The sequence below is a fragment of the Prorops nasuta genome, unplaced genomic scaffold, assembly GCF_024137725.1.
Source record: "Prorops nasuta isolate Cenicafe-Biocafe unplaced genomic scaffold, Cenicafe_Pnas_1.2 PNAS00030, whole genome shotgun sequence".
In the NCBI taxonomy this organism is placed as follows: Eukaryota; Metazoa; Arthropoda; class Insecta; order Hymenoptera; family Bethylidae; genus Prorops; species Prorops nasuta.
Window position 1 is genome coordinate 2,853,697 of NW_027116827.1, and position 19,525 is coordinate 2,873,221.

General features: G+C 39.6%; 2 protein-coding genes, 1 long non-coding RNA gene and 1 other non-coding gene across 4 annotated transcripts in view; 2 read left to right on the top strand and 2 right to left on the bottom strand.

The window, feature by feature from the left end:
• Window positions 1–18,012, bottom strand: part of LOC136782802 (uncharacterized) — a 62,884-nt gene extending 44,872 nt beyond the window's left edge. Inside the window, exons 1-2 of the mRNA XM_066742488.1 lie at window positions 17,598–18,012; window positions 16,945–17,331 (exon numbers count right to left, since the gene is read on the bottom strand). Of these exons, the coding sequence (XP_066598585.1) occupies window positions 16,945–17,005 (61 nt within the window). The 5' untranslated portion in view covers window positions 17,006–17,331; window positions 17,598–18,012. The remainder of the gene's footprint in view (window positions 1–16,944; window positions 17,332–17,597) is intronic.
• The window catches only part of dgo (ankyrin repeat domain containing protein 6 diego), a 49,309-nt gene that overhangs the window by 26,781 nt on the left and 3,003 nt on the right, over window positions 1–19,525 (top strand). The window contains exon 4 of the mRNA XM_066742480.1: window positions 953–1,054. Within this exon, the coding sequence (XP_066598577.1) occupies window positions 953–1,054 (102 nt within the window). The remainder of the gene's footprint in view (window positions 1–952; window positions 1,055–19,525) is intronic.
• LOC136782804 (uncharacterized) lies at window positions 1,756–2,847 on the top strand. The gene is made up of 2 exons (XR_010824174.1): window positions 1,756–2,245; window positions 2,384–2,847. It is a non-coding gene; the product is annotated as an uncharacterized lncRNA (long non-coding RNA).
• Window positions 5,430–5,545, bottom strand: TRNAL-CAA (transfer RNA leucine (anticodon CAA)). Its single transcript has 2 exons — window positions 5,508–5,545; window positions 5,430–5,474 (listed from the first exon to the last, which is right to left on the bottom strand). It is a non-coding gene; the product is annotated as a tRNA-Leu (tRNA).

Consider the following 19,525-nt stretch of genomic DNA (forward strand, 5'->3'; position numbering starts at 1 on the left):
GCCGTTTTTCACACAGAGTTCACCGATAGGTTTCGTTTCTACAATCGGAATACTTATTTATGCAACGAAAGCGTAAAGCTGTACCGTGTACGCGAGTCAAAGGGCGATTACATGGAGAGAAAAACATTTATTTTATTCGCATAAATCTTGCATTGAATATTTAGAAATAAATGTTTCGCTTAGTTTTAATAGATATTTCTTAAATTCAATTTTATCTCATTTGATTCGCGTAATATTAGTTATAAACCAAGCAAAACATTTGTTCGAGAAAATTTAAAACGTGATAATTAGTGAAATTGATGTAAGAGCGTTGAGAAAACAGTAAATACCCCGTATTCTGTTCAATCGTTAAATAATCATACATTCGGTGCACTGTAATTTATGAAAAAAAAACTATACTTTTTTTTAAGAAAGTAAATAAAAAAATGTAGTCGCTCATTTCAAAGTCTCTAATCACTGTACCAAATTTTCGAGATAACTTTTTTCCCGGAATTTCTGTAAAGTGATAAAGTACCGGATGTAGCCTCGTAGGGGAAAGTGGAGGATACTGTGGAGCTTCCGGCTGGTTGCATGTGAAAAAGGTGTAGAAGTGGCGATGTTGAAGGCCCAAAAATGGGTTTATGGAGGAGATTAAGGATAATGGTGGAGATTTTGTGGGCAGTATCAAATGTATTACACGCGATCGGCGTTTATGTGGGAATTCGTGGTAGGGCGCTAAAAACAAGATGGACGCGCAACACTTTGTAGCGGATCGAGCGAGTGTATCGCTTTGCCTTAAATGGCGGCCAACGTAGTTTGGTGTTTTTAGTCGTTGAATGCCGTGGCGTCTCTAGACGCGGAACGATGCTTCGACAGACCGCCCGGAAACTAATTTATCAAACCGCGAGTTAACCCCCTTCAACCCCCCCCCCCCCCTTTTTCTACGATTAATAACGAATTTATTCTTTTTCAGTCTGGAGTCACTCCGTTGCAAAGGGCAGCAGCCGAAGGACACTTGGAAATCGTCGAGTTACTCCTGAAACACGGAGCTGATATTTCCCGCCAAGACACTGTGGTGAGGAAAGCCTAATTTTATGGAATTCACTTAACGCACTTAGTTATACGATCACTATTAACGTATTAAACGCGTGTAATCTAAAGTATTAGGGTCTGACGTATTCCATTATAGTAATACCGTAGTTAAGTGTTTACCGCAATAATTTTCGTCCCGTTAGTGTAGCCATGCAAGCCTCGTGCGGTCATTCCAGATAAGTAAAACACTAAAACTATAAACTCCTCATTTTTCCCCCCGCTGCGTTACGATGATGAGATATTTTCGTGCAGCGTAGTCGATAAAACCGAATTAGGACTAGGTTATGTGTTCACGCTTCACCGACTCGGACGGAAGTTTCATCTTGGGTTGAGGCAAAACCAAGTGACTCGGCATATAGCCTTTCACGCGAACGCATAACACGCTGTTATTATTCCAATCCTCGATTAGCTTCAAGATAAATATCTCGCCAAACATAAAGAGTCACAATGACTTCCTTATTTGCTAGGATTTACCGTATCTATAAATCGTACGTAACCTCGAACTTGCCGTTCGACGCTTTGGATCCACTTTGCCGCGATTGCAACGCCACAGTCGGTGAAAGAATTGCGCATGCGCGATGCACGCGACCAATTAGCTTCGCTATTGGCGCTCGTGAATTCAAGAATGCATCGATAAATTTCCAGCTTTCATCACCGGCGCGAAATAATAACGTGATGCGTACGAGTAGCTTGAAAATCTCCGAAGTCTAAATTAAGACGTGCACTTGCTTGATAATAAGGATCGCCGTGCTTTTTGCGCCGTTCTCGCATCCCTTCATTAACCGCGGGCAAGTATCGTGGTTGGTTAATGCGTTTTTGAAAGCATAACGTTGCTTGCGATTATATACTATTCCGAGAAAAAATGCTGTAGTTGTGTACGCCGAGTTGCAAGAGACTCGCTCGAATCGAGGAGTTTTGCGGATGAAAATATTGTTCGGTGAGTCGTTGGGAGAATGGACGGGAATTCTTGGAATTCGGTGTAGCGATGGGTCCAATTAGGTTGATCTTGTATACATCCCCACCACAGAGTCGTTCAGACACTCGATTCGTAGCTTGGAGATGTTTATCTGATGGAACGACGACTTGGCATCTGACGTTTATACGGGGCAGATGCAAATGTCAAAAGATACCACCGAGGATACAGCCGAAATCAAAGTCGATGGGCCAGAAAAAGGTAGCCAGTAATGGTGTCTTGTGAGAATCGATTTGAAGAGTGAGAAATAATCACTTCTATGCACGATCCAAAGCCTGCACCGTCACACGTATTCGATCACTGTGCGAGTCACTTGAAAATTCTTGCCTTCCCTTTTAGGTTAGGTTGGTCCACCTTATCCGATAAATCCTGTTAAGTCGATCAAATCGGTCCGGAAATTCACGATTTGCAACGTCAGCTTCGAGAGTGAAATCTTCCGAACGTTTATTGATATGTTGGGAAAGAAAGTTTGTGCAGATTGTTGATGAAAAATAAGAGTCGAACGTTGGATCGATGGAGACTGCGTGGATTCCACGAAGCGGAAATGGCGCTCGTTTAGATTACTAAATTTGTCACGAGAAGAAAAGTGGATCAGCGGATTAATGCTTAAAGAAACTGTCCGACTAAAATGGAGAGATCGCTTGGGTTTATTCCATGTTTGAGGTTATGGCAAGTCGTAGCTGTCGCATTGCCTTGTAAATGTGACAGATGAAAGCCTCCCAGTCCCCGATCCAACGGGAATTCAAGGCTTCACATTTATACAATTTTTTCTCAAAGGAATATTAAACGTACCTTTACAAGAACCTATTTCATTCGCATTATCAATTCTCTTCCAACCCGTTTTCTCTTTCCGTCTCGTTCCTCGGTTTTGGCGCGAAAAACAAAATGGCCAGTGTTTTACGATATTCGCGTGTCGAGGCTTGAATTCAATTTACGCGGAAAAAGCATCGTTCGTTTACCGGAGAGAATGCTGGAAATTAATATTCAGCAAAATCCGAGTATTTTCTGATATTTCGCAGGAAAAACTCATTCTCGACGCACGCACGCCTCACGTTCACGTTCATTCACGTTTCGTCACACTTTTCACGTGTTTCGTGTTGTTACGTTTAGAGTTACAGCGCTGCCATCTGACAGGGCAAATACAAAATGGCAGCTGCCCCCTTACGTTCCGCTCCGTAATACATAATAAATGTACGCGCAGCGCTGCACGCGGAAGTTCATTAAACTAGAATAATCGTGCGCGCCGCGCGGCGACACCGGTTGCTAACCTAACCTTACTTTACAAAAGTCATGCATCAACGCCGGGTGATTTTCAGCGTGATATTTTAGCCAAGGAGAGATTAATAGATTCGTACTACACAACTACGCGTGCGAGCTCGTGCATGTTTACGCGCGTCACGAAGCTCCGAGCGAAAGACCTACCGAACCAAGTTCGAACTTCCAAGCCGTGTGCTGCTGCCGTTCTCACGTACATGGCAGATATTACGTTGGCATCGTGGTACTGTAGCAATAATCGTCGGAACGAATCGTATCGAACGCTGCCTAAAATCAGTCACGCTTATCTCACCCGTCGAGAGAATACTCTCGTATGAGTTTTCATTTTGCGCCCAGAGCGACGGACGCCGCTATCGCCAATAAAATCTAACCTATCATTACGGGGTCTCGCTCAAATCTCGGCAAATATACGTGGCCGTTAAACTTTCGCCATTAATGGAATCCCGCTCGGTATTAAATCGAGTCTCTACGTATTCGACAAAAAGTGCAGTGTGCTTTGCGTTGGTCGATAGAGGGGGGATTGTGAAAATTACGCGCGCGAATATCGTTAATGCTGCAAGGCGAGGGGGATAATTCGAGGTTAGGTTTTGCACAAGTGCGAATCAGACGCGGAGAAAGACCGTTGAGAGAGAAAAGGTTAAGGAAAGCATCCCTCCGAGCGGTTCCTTCTGCAGATACGCGGAAGCTTCTCTCGCGAACCGAATATCGCATTTACATTCCATCGACTATCAAATTCCAACACATGAATCGTAGAGCCGTGCTTCGAGATGGAGGAGGAAGGGATACACGTACAAACATTGGATATACTGCAATATCAAGTGCACCTTAGCTAAGTCGCGCACGTGCTTAGATCGCGGTGTTGCCGGATTTTCTATGTGCATGTAAAAGAGAGGGGGAAGGAGGGGTAAGAGCTCGGGCTTAACCCAGGGAGTCGGTCATCGAACTGGGAAACGCGCGAGTAATAACGAGGTGTCGCGAGAGGATAAAAAACGTCTTTTGGTATTTCTCTCGAGGGGGTTAATGATATGTTGCCCGGTTAATTACCACGCCTGGATTAGAGGCTAGAAAAGATTAGGAGGGCATGGTATATAGCGTTATAGAAGTGAACGAGATACGTCTGTCTCGTGCCAGGATTGAATCGATCGCGCATCAATCACAGGGTCGAATGCTCTCTTGTTAATTTCCTACCGTGTCCAACGTTATCAAACAATGATCATCTCCCCCTCCCCCCCCCCTCCCTCTTTTATCCCGCGTAGCACGTGACGATATGTCTGTCAGAGTATTTCTCTGAAGAATGCTTTTCAGCTTTTTTCAAGGAATTTCTTTCAAATCTGATATGAGTATTCCCCTTTATTTGGACTACTGGGAAAACACGAGCACCTCTTTTCAGCCAATAAACCTTTTACCCTTTTGTTATGTTCTTCGTTTAAAAACTGTGCTTAATTACTCTGTCAGGCAATTAAGCCTACCTATCCAGCTTGAAAAACTGACGGATACAGATACCAGGAAATATGAACAGACCGGTCGCTGATAGAGCAAGACTGAAAATGATGACTAGGAAGATTAACCCTAGTTTATTTTTTTCTTTCATCTGTTTACGTTAATAAATGTGAGAGTGAGACGTATATCTTTGTGCTTGTTTATTTCACAAAGACCATTCCTAGTAGCGATCTCATTGTTATCATTCATTGCGTCATAAAATTTGAAACTCGTAGGAAAAGTTGGCTAGTACAGAAACAGAACTAATTATTACATGGCTAGAAATAGTTAGCGTTCGAATCACGAATGACGTTATCGTTGAGTTATCTTCGGCTTATGTCGGATTATACAAGAGTATTGTAATTATTAGGTTTAGAGCGACTTACTCAACATCATTGCGTACTCTTATAATTAAATTTTACCTAATTAATTTCAACCCAGAACTGTTTTCTCTTTCATCGTAACGTTCCCACAATTTAATAACTTTTTTCTGTAATTTGCATCGTTACGTTTGCACGAGTACTTTTTTTGCTAAATTTTAAAAATTATTATTTTTATGACAAAAATTATGCTAAAATTGTTGTTTCGTCTTACATATCGACGAGAGACGCAAAAAAAAACAAAAAAAATTTGTCAGAAGTGGGATTCGAACCCACGCCCTCAGAGAGGACCAGAACGCCCGGGACTCGAACATTCGAGCAAGGTTTACCTTGAGTCTGGCGCCTTAGACCGCTCGGCCATCCTGACACATGAGAATATCAGCTAAAATAAACGCTCATGTTGTAACCGATTGACTCTGTTGTTTAGCTTCGTTTTTTACCCTCTATTAGTCCTTCGATATTACCCGCAAATATTGTAATTACATGAATATATATATAAATTCAAAAAAAAATTCTCAGAAATTTAAAAATCAAATTAATATTATTTTACATAAATAATTCAACTTTATTAAAAAAGCGATAAATACAGATTAAAAGAATATATATATATATATATATATATAAAATTCCATTATTTATCTAAAAATATTAAAATTTTTAAGAGCAGCAGTTCAAGTTTTAGCTCGAAGATCTTCCATGGTTTGCTTTATTGCACGAAACTTAAGCTTCTAAAGGGCATGGTTGGATCTTATCGCGCTACTCGGGCTCTCGCGTGCCAGGGCAGATCGTTAATCATAAAAATAAATTGCAATTCACGGACTGCCGATAACAGCATCCCTAACCGGAGAAAAGTGTTGCATAAAAATATACCGCGGGTCTAACTCCCTATTATAGACTTTGGAACAATCTAAGTTTCAGAAGTAATTTCTCTCAACTGCACCGAGATAATTAAAAGGTATATCCATAAGAAAATTAACCTACCGCGATCCCCGTGCAACGCGAGAGTTACGGAACGAAAAGTTGAATGGAGAGAGCCGGGTCCGCGCTAAGGAATGAGTGATTAGGTTATGACTGAGATGGAATGCGGTATGAAATAAATAGGAATAAGCGAGATAAGGTGGCGGATGTGTAAGCTTAATTGGATAGTTTCCGTACGTGTCTGGAATAAGTAGTATCGGTGTTGGCCGACATGCTTTTTCACGAGTGGCGATCTCTACGTCACCTTGCCACTGTTAGATTGATAAAACGATCGGTGTGTGCCCATTGTGCGCAAAAAGGTTAACAGCTCCGCGCAGTTTCAACTAACGGTCCGCATCTTCTGTTTATGTCTAGTTAGCCTTTCGCAGCCAATTAAATCGTTTTTCTCACCGACCAATCTTGTTCAATCTTATCTGGTTCACCACCAAAGAAGCAGCCACGGCATCCGATTCAAATCTACCCAACATCGGATTAGCCATCGATTTACAGCGGAAGATCTTTACAAGAAAATCCTCGTAGATCCTTTCGCTATGGAGATTGTCGAAAATCTCGCGGGGGGCGTAGCGGTTGGTGGGCTTGCGCGGGGGGGGGGGAGTGCCTCAGCTGTACGCAAGGAAGAAGGAGAGGAGGGAAGGTAAACAAAAAAGCTGTTCGGTCGGTAGCCGATATATTCCAAACCGTGCACGCGCGTGTGTGTATGTGTGCGTGGTAGGGGTCTCGGCCAATTAAACTGACGCGACTCCGACACGTTGTCTCGTGGCTCGTAGCGTATGCACCTCGCTGGCCCAGATTTCTTCGGCTTTATATGGGAAGCTTCGTGCTCGACTTGATCTTTACCCCTTTGGACCAGTTCGTTAACTCTCCGCCTGTCCCCGACACTTGCCGCGGGAGGAAAGTAAATCTCTCGGAATAACTCCGTCTCACGCTTCGTTTGCTACGTAAACGACGGGAGAAAAGAATCGCGCGCGAGGCTTTGCGCCGTCGGTAAAACAGCGAGTTGACGGATGGCTTTAATAACGTCGTCCGAATTATGGTCTAATTGGAAATCTCGCTTACAATGAGCGTACGGTCCAGAGATCGAGATAGCCTCGAGACGTTGGAACATGGCTGATAAAACACGGATCGGTGCAGATGCGAGAGAGAAACGAAACAGACGCTTTCCAAAGTTTATTATGATTTTTGCGGATAATATGAAGTTGTCCGAGATGCTAGGGTCGATAAAGCAGATGTTGGGGATGTAAAAATTTTCTTCTCCGCTTGTAGCTGACGTGGCACGTCTGTGGTAGTGTTACCACGGGAGAATGACTATGTATGTGCATATATATATATAGGTATACAGAGAGGAGAGTATCGAACAAAGCCAACAAACGAAGATCGCCTCTCCCGTTTCACACCATCGCACTCGACGCGCTTAAAACTCATCTCGCACTATTATCCACCTTCGTGTTTTCTTCCTCTCCGCAGCGTCTGTTCGATAAATCCAATCTGGACTTGATAGGTTATTATTCCTACGTTCCATCGACCAAAATAGAAGCTAAAAGGAAGGACGATTTAATTTTCTTACGCACGAAGCGAATCAGTGATCGCCTTAAGGATAATTAAGGCAAATCTCGTGGTGGGGGGGAGGGGGTTCAGAGTCGTTTGTAACGCGTGTTCACCGAAACGACCGACGGCGATAATGCAACATCGACGAGTCAATTATGAAGTCTCCGAGCGGTTTTCCGCAAATATGTTGATCAGCGATCGTTCCCTCGCGTGAAAGACAGCAACTTTGCGCGCGCACGCGCGTTTGATCGACGTGGAATGTCGAGCGCTCGCCAGTCGCGATGGGAGAAACTGCCCGAAGCTGCCGCTACGCGGCGCACGGCCTCGAATCTCTCGAGTGCACTAATGTGTTTGACACTGTACAAAAATCCGGTGTAGCGAGTCTCGTCGTGCAAATTTTGGTTCGGCGTACGAAATGTTGTATATGAGTGAAAAAAATTGGAATCAGAAATTTGGGTCAGCAAGAAATTAGAGATCAAAGCTAAAATACCATGAGTTAATTGTTGATCGAATTAGAATTTGAAGTGGATAGTATACGAGATTTTTTATAAATATTGTTTTAAAGATTCATGTGTATGTATGATATGCGTGATACATGAATTTACTTTGCTAATCGATTTTCAGTCATTCCTGAAAAGAGTCTTGTTCGTTTGAATTAATTTTTTTTAATTTCTTTAGTTTTGCAAAATTAAATATTCATTGAAGGAAATTCTGCTTTTATAGAAGATTGTTTCACGATCACTTTGGCAATTTTAAGTTTCGGCTGTTGATGTTTTGAAGATTATTTTCTACACGAAGTGTTTATACTCGAATCAAACTAACAACAACAGTTTTAAGAAACTGCTGTACCGAAAAATCTCCCGAATCACAATACTCGTGTATTTCGACTATCAACACGCTGACTTGTTTCCAAAGAAAGAAAACAAAACAATTCTCCTTTGATCAATAAAAATATTCTCAGAATAAAGACATCGCAAAGTTTTTTCCCGCGTTTTTTCGTTCCACGTGGAAAGTGAGACGCATCGGTACGTTTTTGCAGAAAGAGAGGGAAAATAGTGTAAAAGCGCGCTCGATCTTGTTTCTTTCGAGCGTTGCGTCATCGCGACGAGTGAAAGGTTCGCCTAGAGCACGTGTAAACCTAACCTAAAACGGTCGGAATAGAGAGGTTGGAGGAAGAATTTTATCTGTTACACACGGGGGGTTATTACAGGAGGTATTTGTGAAAAAAAGTCAAGTGGTTCCCTCATAATTCGCACGAGGATAAATAAGACTTTGCCGGGATCAATCTCGAAGAGACGCGCATTAGATATTTCCGCAATGGCGGTTAGAGCGAAGGCAGCGGGGCCGGCAGCGCCTCTGGCCATTCTGCCATTAAATTCATGAAGTTTTCCATGAACGGTCTTCGTTACAAGGCAAGCCGCATGTAAACCAACGGAGATAACGATCCGCTCATGAAATATGCGCCGGTACTTCTCCACGTCTTTCTCGTATATATGTGCATTACTCAGAAACGCTTTTCTCCATGAATAACCATCGTGTAATACCAACTAATCGCGCGCGATCCAAATTAATCCACCATCGATCTTCCCAGCCCCGAGAACGTGTCTCGATGGCAATTTATAACGCAACAACGCACGGACGAAAATCATTAAACTCGTAAAACTTTTTGCCTTCGTTATTACACCCATGGGACTGGTCGAATGACCGAAACACGTGAGAAACGTGCGCGTCACATCCCAAATCGATTAGTGGAAAAACTCGAGCTGGATCCAAATTAAGTCAATTAGACGGGAAAAGTGTGTTCTCCGGCAGTAAAAAATTCGCGTAATTGCGGATTTAGCGTGCGTAATTTGAAAGGAAGAAAGGTAGAGTGGACGACATATTATCGTAGAAGAAGAAGAAGAAGACGTTACAAGTTGAAAGCTGCGAGAGGGAAACACGGGGTTTCTTTCAATGGTCACGCGAGCGATGCTTGAAATTCTTGAAAACTCAAGGTCATTCGTGTTCGGAGTCGTTCATTACACCGTTTCATCGCTTTTTAAATTCGCGAGACTCTCCGATACGTTCCTCCAGCGTTCCCTCGTCATTAACCACGTGCGATCATAATTCATCGTCGATTATTCATCATCAACGTTGATGCTGCTGGGGCTGACGTTTATAACGGGTCCCAGCCGGGTCTTTTATCGACGAAAATGATGAAGCGGACCTCGGATAGGATCGTCCTTGTTGAGAAATAAATGATAGTTTCATATGGAACACGCGCTGGCGCGCGATCCGATCGGGAATAATTCCAATTGTGGTATATCCTCGGCGGTAATCTCGGTCGATAAAGTAGTAATTGACAAGGTTCTAAGTTCTACGCTTTAGATCGGGGCGATAAGTCCTAGAGGCGAGGATACAATACGACTGTGGAGGGTGGAAGCAGATCGCACCTTCTCGATAGCGCATCTGCATATCGAATTAATGCCCACTCGGGCCCAGGAAACCTTCTGTGAGGTCGCTGCGTTTCAGTCCCGCTGCTTAGAGTCGCTTCGAGTTCTAAACGCTTCCACGGACTTTGTACTTGGATTTGGTCAATCGCTATGGATCTTGTGAAAATACTTGTGTTACGTTGGGTGGGAAAATAAATTTATTGATAAAAGTGTGTAGAATTTTATTTTGTATAAAGTAAACGGGGATTTGTAGTTTTATGATAAACGTAAGCATATCTTTAGCAATAATGTGTAATTTGGTGCGAAACGTTGATAAAATTTGTGGATGTATTTCGTACGTTCTAGGCACGTTTGGAGGATATTTGTGGTTTTGTGGAAGGGAAAAGAATAATTTATGCAAGGAAAATACGAGGACCTTATTTTTAATCTTTATTTGAATAATAACGAATGAATATTTAGTTGATTTAGCAAATGATTGATTCGATTGAATAAAAACTAGTAGAATCAAATTAATTTGAATTTCTTTAATTAAATTTTAATAATACAGAGTAAATGATTATTTGCGACTATTCGAACGAAGAATTATTTAAACCAAACGATTATTTTTCCAAGTGTATAAACCATAAACTGACTAAAAAAATAAAATGTCTCAGCATCACGAGCGTACAGATTCACTAAAGGAATTAATTAAAGAACCAAGCAAGACTAAATTAAATACAAACCTGTGATAAATCGACAATTTGAATCACACAAACGCTCCAATAACTGGGTGGACCATACGAGATTAAAAAAAGGAAACCAACGAGTAAACCGAATACCATCGATCAGAGATCGCTGAATGTGATCGGAGCAACGGATGCAAATGAAATGGGAAATTCATTTAGAAGCCAAAGAGATGATCTCGAGTACGTGGCTTAAGGCGATTCTCGAGCAAAGATCGTCCCTTCCCGCTCGCGTGGATTCGAACAAAAGCTGATTTAAAAGAGAGACGATGATGAATGTTTCCCAAAGCTCCCATTCTGCTCTCCGAGCAGCATTAATAATCCGAGGACGCGTATACGAGTGGCACAAATCCAGATTTAGATAGACGCGTAGGAAGTTTCCTGCTCGAGCGTGCAGACCGCCTATCCACCCGATCTTCTATTTGGAATTCGTGCTATCCGTGAGATCTTTGCCTATTTAAGCCTTTAAATAAGCTTCCCGCGACTGTAGAACCAGTTCTGCGTCGTTCCAAAAAGGATTCGCACTGTGTTGCGCGTAGCACACGGCAACCTTTATCCGGATTCCTTCCGGTATCCTATTTTGGTGCGCGTTTCGTCGCGTATGCACCGACTCGGTCGGTAAAACAGTTTTTCCAAAAAATCCTCCATTCACGGTTCTCTCCAGGAGCGAGTCGATCCTCGAACTTCCAGGAATGAGATGTCGCCGATTTGCTGGAGAATAATTAATCCGTGTGTGTGTGTGTGTGTATGTGTTTGGAAGAGGGTTGTTTCGGTTAATTGACGCCTGGCACGAGATCACTCTTGTCAGATTAGACCCGATGCTTTAGCGGCGCCTTAACGAGATTCGCCGCTCTCGCGCGCAGCGTCATCCTTAAGGGTCAAACTGCTAATGTCAGCGATTTACTCTTCCTTCCCGGTCGGTAAAACAGCGAGCGTTACGAGCTTGACCGCTCGCTTGAACTTTCCCGCGCAAAAATCTCGCATACGACTTATTTCGTACCGTAACACTCTGCGAGAATATCCGAAGAATTAATCGGGAGTCCGGCTGTGGGGGGGGGGACGAAGTTTATTCCTCGTTAATTACGCGCCGAGTCGTTCGAGTATTTTTAGTCTTAAGGGGATGTTTTAGCTGCTCGGTCGGTAAAACAGATCGTCCTTCTGGTTTCCCCTCCACTCCTCGCACGGAAGCTACAAGATAGCGTTAAGGTATCGTTTGGCAATACGTCGAGTCAACGAATAATTAAAATCATCGTTAAAACTCGCTTAACTCATTACAGTTCGATCATAATTGCTCTCGAACCGATCATTCGATCTCTGTGCGACCCATTGATCGTTTTTTTGAAGAAAAATTGCTCATCGAGGCTCTGACTTCATTGTCGTAAATTTGTCCTTTCTCAAGGTCACTCAAGTCGAATTATCTTCATCGTTCGTACATTTTCACAGTTTTCGGCATTTTTGTCTGTCCTTTTTGGAATGAGGAAGAGAACTCGATCTCTTCGCGGACGTAGAGTCATTGATGCGATCGTGGTAGGTACCATTAGAGGATATTACACATGGTAATGGTGGTGTTGAATCGCTACAATTTCATTAGCGCTGCAGCCACCACTGGGATAATACTTTAACGGGGCTCTTCTGGGTGTTCCCATCATGGCTCGGCACAGTCGGGTCCTTTACGTCCCCCCATAAATGGCACTTCTTTTTGGAAGCATCCGCAACATCACTCGGAGAAATCATCGCTATAAACTTTTATTATACCGCTACTAGACACGCAGTAAGCTTTACTGTCTTTCTTTCTCAGCCTCGTTACACCATAAATATTTTCAATCGCACTTCCAATCACCCATCCAAATTCTGCAATCGTTCTCCACACTTTTCCTCTTCATCCTCTTCAGGAATACCTCGGTTGTCACAATTTTCACGTTTTTTTAACGATTTTCATTCGTTATTCATATTATAATCGTGTATCGATAGAGATGGAACGCACTAATGTTGTTTTTACTTGAAAATAAACTGAGAAATAATGCACATATTTTTTTAGCTATATAGTTATTCGTTATGTCAATAAACTGAATTTATTGATATTATAAATAACTGGAAAAATAATTAATTAATCATAATATTAATAAAATTAATTTCTTAATGTCACGAATAACTTAATAAGCTTAAAAATAATGTATGATTATTTTCCTCAGTGTATAATATATACATTTTCCTGAAAATTACAATTCGATCATTTTTCCAAAGATTTTTATTAGTTATTTATTTTATAATCAAATATAAATAATCGTGTATTGATAGAGACGGAATGCACTGATGTTTTTATCGCAAGAATTCGTCATTTTAAAAACTATAACGCGATCGTTTTTCAAGCGAATTCTGAATCATCCAAGTTGTAAATTCAAATTTTTTCTTATGGTGCAAATGATCATTGAAGGGGGAGAAGATAGAGAGAACCAGTCGGAAGACAGTTCGCCACCTGTTTGAGGATGCTCGCCAGCGATGCGAGTAAGAAAACGTCGAGAAAACGGTAAGAAGAGTCGTCCTGTGTGATATTTTTCTCAAGCCGGAAAGTCCTACAGCTACTGACTTAAAGAGTCCATAAAACAAACACGATGCTTTTCCTCGCCATTTTTAGTACACGATTCGCTCTAACCGATTCAATATACGATCTGATCCGGACGAATATCACGCATCAGACGTCGTCACGTGATGCAGGAATGAAAATTTAGAAAATAAAATAACGAGTGTTTAGAAATTCAGAAAGGAAATCATTTTACGAGATTTATAAAAAACTTCTCTACAATCACAACAACTTTCTTGTCTTTATTCACCAGTAACTTTTTCTTTCTTCATAAATCATGTTTATTTCATTTGCTTTTCTAAAAAATGACAATTTTAGTTTTCATTAAAACTTACATCATCCTTTAATAGAATAAATTATTATCAAAGAAATTATTGTAAAATTATATAAATATAATTTTGTTTTTAAACAATATGGGATTACAAAGTTGCTCACGATTGTTGTTATTGCATATAATTACACAAAATGAAAAAATTGTATTCTTGTCATGCAATATTTGTGAAATGTATCTCTAAAATTCAAATATAGTTTGAAGAATATTTAGGCATCCGAGTGGATGCTGAGAGCAAAGAGGGGATTCGAAAATTACTTCGAGTACCGTTAGTGTTCCACATGTTCTCCATAGTGGCGATGGGATGCAACAAAACGCATCGATGCACTCGAAAGCCATGCAGGATCTTGCAAATGGCACGTGAATGTACTGTTTAATAATCCGTTATAGAAATAAATTAAACAATAATTAGAGAATTTCTTTGTTATAGTTTTGAACACTTAATAATTTCTCCAATTTCAACAAAAATACTTGTTCTCACGTTGAGTAATTAAAGAAACACTCCAAGATAAAAATCATTATTTTTTAAAACTTTGCAGATTCCTCAAATTTCATTTCTGGTGTTTATAAAAAATAGAAAAATAATCAAAGTAAGAAAATTGGAATGATATTAAAATTGGTAGATTTTATACGAATGCGTCCTTTATTGCTACAAAAAATAAAAACAGAATGACCTTGAACATTAAACTATTAAACTGTTCAAGTCTGCTTTGTTATTGTTAAGTGCATTTTAATGTTTATTAATTTTCCCGATATTGGTTTACATCAAAAAGTTGTTAATAGGATGAAATTGGAATGATTCGTCATGGGCAATTGTTTATTTTCAGCCTGTTTCGTTCGAACAAAGGAGCGTAGCAAGGATATCCGGGTTTTTAAAGGGATTCCTAGCGATCGTTTGATTAAATCAATGCATTCATAGAAATCAGTGCACAAACTATGGATAAAGGAATGAAAGCCTGGTTTTTCTGGCTTATTATATGATTCAATTGACTTTAACGATTGGTATTAACATGTAAATTCCCTTACATTAACGAGTGGTTCATTTACACAAACTTTTCTTAAATCATTAAAAAAAAAAATCTTGATATATAGAATATATTCAGTCTATCGTTTTAAAATACTTAAATTCTTTATTCAATATTAAATTTCCTTAATTTTAACGAAATTTGTGCGTGTTTCATATATTTCACCGATATTTACCTTTTGCAATAAAATATTTTCTTAAAATTAATTTTGTTTAATATTATTATTTATACTGAAATAAATAAAACACCAAAAATGCACGATAAGTAAACAGTTCCTCTTGCGCAACTGTGTTCTCAACTGGGAATTTTCTATATAATTATTTTGCAAAGTTTGTGAACGATGCAAAAAGAAAACAAAATTTCTTGCTGTACAAAGAAAAGTCCCAACTACAGTGATTTTATTTTATTTCAATTCAGTTTTCCAATTTACTTGAAAAGCCAGATAGTTTTCAAGTCGACACCCGGTATATAAAAAATATTTAACTATACATATCCGCTTCTTTTTTTTATATCTTTTTCTCTTGAAACGCCAGGTAGCTGTTTGAACGTTCACTGTTGGATTTGTGTTTCACGAAGCGATTAGTTGTGGCTAATTCACGCCTGGGAAACTTCCACCCACCGGCCGCAGTCCCATTGTCATCCTAGTTTTCTACCGTTATCGAACATTCCAAGGATATTATGTGCTAAACGTTACCTATCTTACAAACAACTCCCCCCAAGCTCTCCTTCTGTGTATTTCACTCTGCTTCTGCTTCAAAACAAGCAAAATCCTTATTTTCATAAATAAAACGATCAACGTTGAGGAAATAACTAAATGAAATAATTTTGTCAATAACGCGCGCGCGTTATATCTTTGACAATTGTCGATCAATCGATCAAAACATTCCAGAAAAACCTGCGTTAGTTTTTAACAAACAGAATAAATATTATTCAAATAATTATTTTTGCTCAAAATATCTCTATTTGTAAATATATACTCTTAAAACATCGAGCAGTAATCAATAATACGTTTTCATACATATAAAGGTTAAACTTGTGTACATAAAAGAAATAGTGGCTTGATGTAGTATTGTATATATATGTGTGTTTACAAACCTGCGTCGAGATCCTCCAGTGTCTGTTGACAAACGTCGAGCTATTCAGCTTTGCTCGAAAGCTCCTTAAATATTTTATTCATAAATCGATCTCGCTTATAATGCCCCGTATATAATTTAATTCAATGGAAACTTCAGCTCCCCTAATTCTATTAATCTCGAGTGATTTCGACTAAGAGGATTAAACCTCTTGGAATTTCAGTCAATAGCATTTTTCCCTATTTTTAGACTTAAATCTTTGTATTTGGCTCACTACGAGATCTAAGATACCGAATGAATTGTCAGAAAGTCAATTCGCGTTACAACGTCATTTCCGGTAGGAATCTGAATATGAATTGAATCACTAATGGGTGAAGCTGAGATCGGTGCGTTGTAATAACGAGCGAGCTAGAAGGAAATTATAATATATATTAATAATGAATCTAGTTTGCGCGATGATGATTCCTGACTGAGGATGAAGAGTGGAGTTATGTATGTACATCAAGGTGCAGCGAACCGCGAACTTTAATGATCCTGGCGCGGGATGCTGGGCGAGTTATTCTCGCTTACCACTCTAATGACTGTAGCTTGATAGATTGCGCTATGACTATCGACACTCCCCCCCCCCCCTTCCCGTTCATCAGATTATGAATAATAACTCGTCAGAAGTAACATCGTCTCAATCGATAATTAAAGCATTAATAATAATTAATATTATCGCTCAATAATCAGCAACCGTCCACTTGGCAATCAATTATAATTTATAGTGAAAAAAATACGCGAATACCCAGTTTTTAGACACCCCTAAACGTTACCATTAAGTTTTAAATACTTGTATGTGCAAGTATAATTGGAATGCAATAATAAGTCTACTTGTAAAATTTCTGTAATTTTTGCCTGCAAGAAAACGATTTGTTTAATTGTAATAAATTAAATTATTTTACGAAATTATTTATACTTTTATATTTAACAATTTAAAGAGGAACATATGATACGATGATATGCGAGTAATAATTATCCAGTTACAAGCAAAAGTAGACGGCATTATATTGTTGATTAAATATAAAATTGAAGTTTACCTGTTGGTGACTCTGATTCCTGCTTCCCGCCATTTTCATTGATGGACGCTTTTTTCATCATGGCCGCTCTATTCAAAACTGTCAGCAATAGGTCTATTCTCGTTGGCCTACACTTTTAACACTTTCTACACTTTCCGTATTTCTGTCTTTGTCCATTGTATAAGTTGATGCCCTAAAAAGTGCACAAAGTGTAAAAAGTGTAGGCAACGAGAACAGACCTAATAATCAGTCAAATTCCTTGTTCGTCAACTTTCCACTTCACTCACTTTATATGTTGGTATTAAAAATACTCTAATATATAAAACAGATATGCTCGCTGTTTACCATTTCGATTCCACGAAACCCACATAAGCAAGCTTTTTCTCATAGCTCGAGCGAACGACAATTCTGTAACATACATACATTCATAGTAAACCAATATATCTAAATACGAGTTTTTCACTGCAATAAGCGAATTTTATTTTACTTTTTTTATTAGGTTCGTTTCATTACCAGTTACGATTTCTTTTCATACGCTAACAAGTTAAATTATCTTAAAAAGTCAATAAAAAATCACGGTAAATGAGAGATTGACGCTTACAGCATTTTCGCGCGCGACGACGCCATGTTGAACTAACGCTTTTTTAGAGAATACTGTGGACCTGTGGACCTACCTCTGGACTTTGACTTCCGATACTTCTTTCCGGCTTCTCTCAAGTACACTTACACCGTATTCACATGATTTAAAATTTTTTTAGAATAACCAACCAGTTCACTTAACTAATTTTTACGATCATAGTAAAAACTATTCTAATACAATTGCTTAATTCGTATTTCTATTAATTTGATCACATAAAATATATGTAAACCTTTTTTGTTAAGAACCGAGCACAAAAGAACTCCGAAATACATGAATCAAAGCCTAACTTTATCAATAACGATATTTCCACTTCACTAATCGAATATTTCATGAAGATTCAGTATTCCTTCTCTCAGTAATTCAGTTTCAAAGCATTTCGTAGATTCGCGGATCAAATGAACGTTAAAAAACGGAAGGAGCCAGATAAACGAGGAGCTGCACTTTGAGATGCTTCCCGCGCGTCTTCGCCATATTGAACTGCAGAAAAATCTCTTACGGATTTGTGACGTAATATACGTGTTAACCAATCAGAGCCCCATTCTTTCATTTTTAACCAGAAAGTTCCCAAGAACCTTATAATACTTTTTTAAATTGTACAATAACGATATTGCTTTTATTTAATAGCTTACAATAAATAAAAGAAATATGATTAGAGGAGAAAAGCTATAATGTGTGGGGTATAATTCGAATGTTGATAAAACAGTCGAGATAAATTTTCAATGGGGAGGATGATGATCTGGTTTTCCCGGGAGTAAAAAAATGACGAATAATGGAGAAGGAAGTGGTCAGAGCTGCGTGGCTACGGTGATATTTCGCCATGGGATAGCCGTAAGATTGATTATTCGGATAAGGAGAAGCGCAGAAAATTGTCTGAATCTCATTGGATAGCTGACCACGCCCACATTTCCAAGTTCTAAAAGGACAAACGCGCCTCGGTTCGCCTTCTTTTCCCTGATTTTTTCTTCCGTCTTTCTGTTCCCTGTTGCGTACGCCCCCACGAGGAAGATTCGCTGGCCTTAAATCACCTAGGGGCCCCATTGTTGCTTGCATCCGACGTTTCCACGGCATCCCCAGCTGCTCCAACTTTTACTACCTCGCCAGCAATACTGCGAAAATACCTTGCCTCCTATATTCTTTTTAACCTTTCTAAAAGTTACCTCCACAAAACTTAAAATAAAAACAACAACAAATAAACAATTTCATAAACACGCTATATCCTTCTTTCTCCCCTGAAGTAAATCCGCTAGATGGCAGCCCTGCACAGGCTCCAGCTGCTCCTACCGAAAAGTTTACGTTCTTTTTTTGCTCAACTGCAGGATTATCTAAAAGTGTAAAATTCATACCAAGGATAAAGATAGAAAGCTTTTTTTAAATACAAGAAATTTCTCACTCCTACACTTCTTTTCGAGAAACCGACCTCGCTTCTCACAAGACCGATAAATTCAATTTCGTGGAAAAAACACGTAGGGAACAACTAAAGCTCGCCATAAATGTACGATAAAGAAACACGATAAATTTTTACGAACCATTTTTATTGGTTAAATGTGTTGCTTATCTAACTGATTTTCGCAACCGGTTTCAGAGCTACTTAACTTCGCTTTTTTTACTTTATCTCGTCATTCTTCTTACGGCAGCAAAATTACCAAGAAACATTATTCTTTTCTCATGGCTTCCCATACACCATAAAATGCAATAAAAACCTAATTTTGACGAATAAAAAATTACTTCTTTTCTTTAATATACGTCCAGTTGCATGTTTTTTGGAGGTGAATATTTTTAACGAATTAATTCTTGAGTTTTAAAGTGGGAGAAAAATGGTGTCTGAAAAACTGTCGAGGTTTAGCAAAGTTCATTGAGACTTGCACGTTTTATCTGGGATTTACGTAGAATTCTTGCCAGCGCTACCTCAATGTAAAACCATTTGGCATTGTCCGTAGAGCGGTGACGCTGCGGTTACCCATG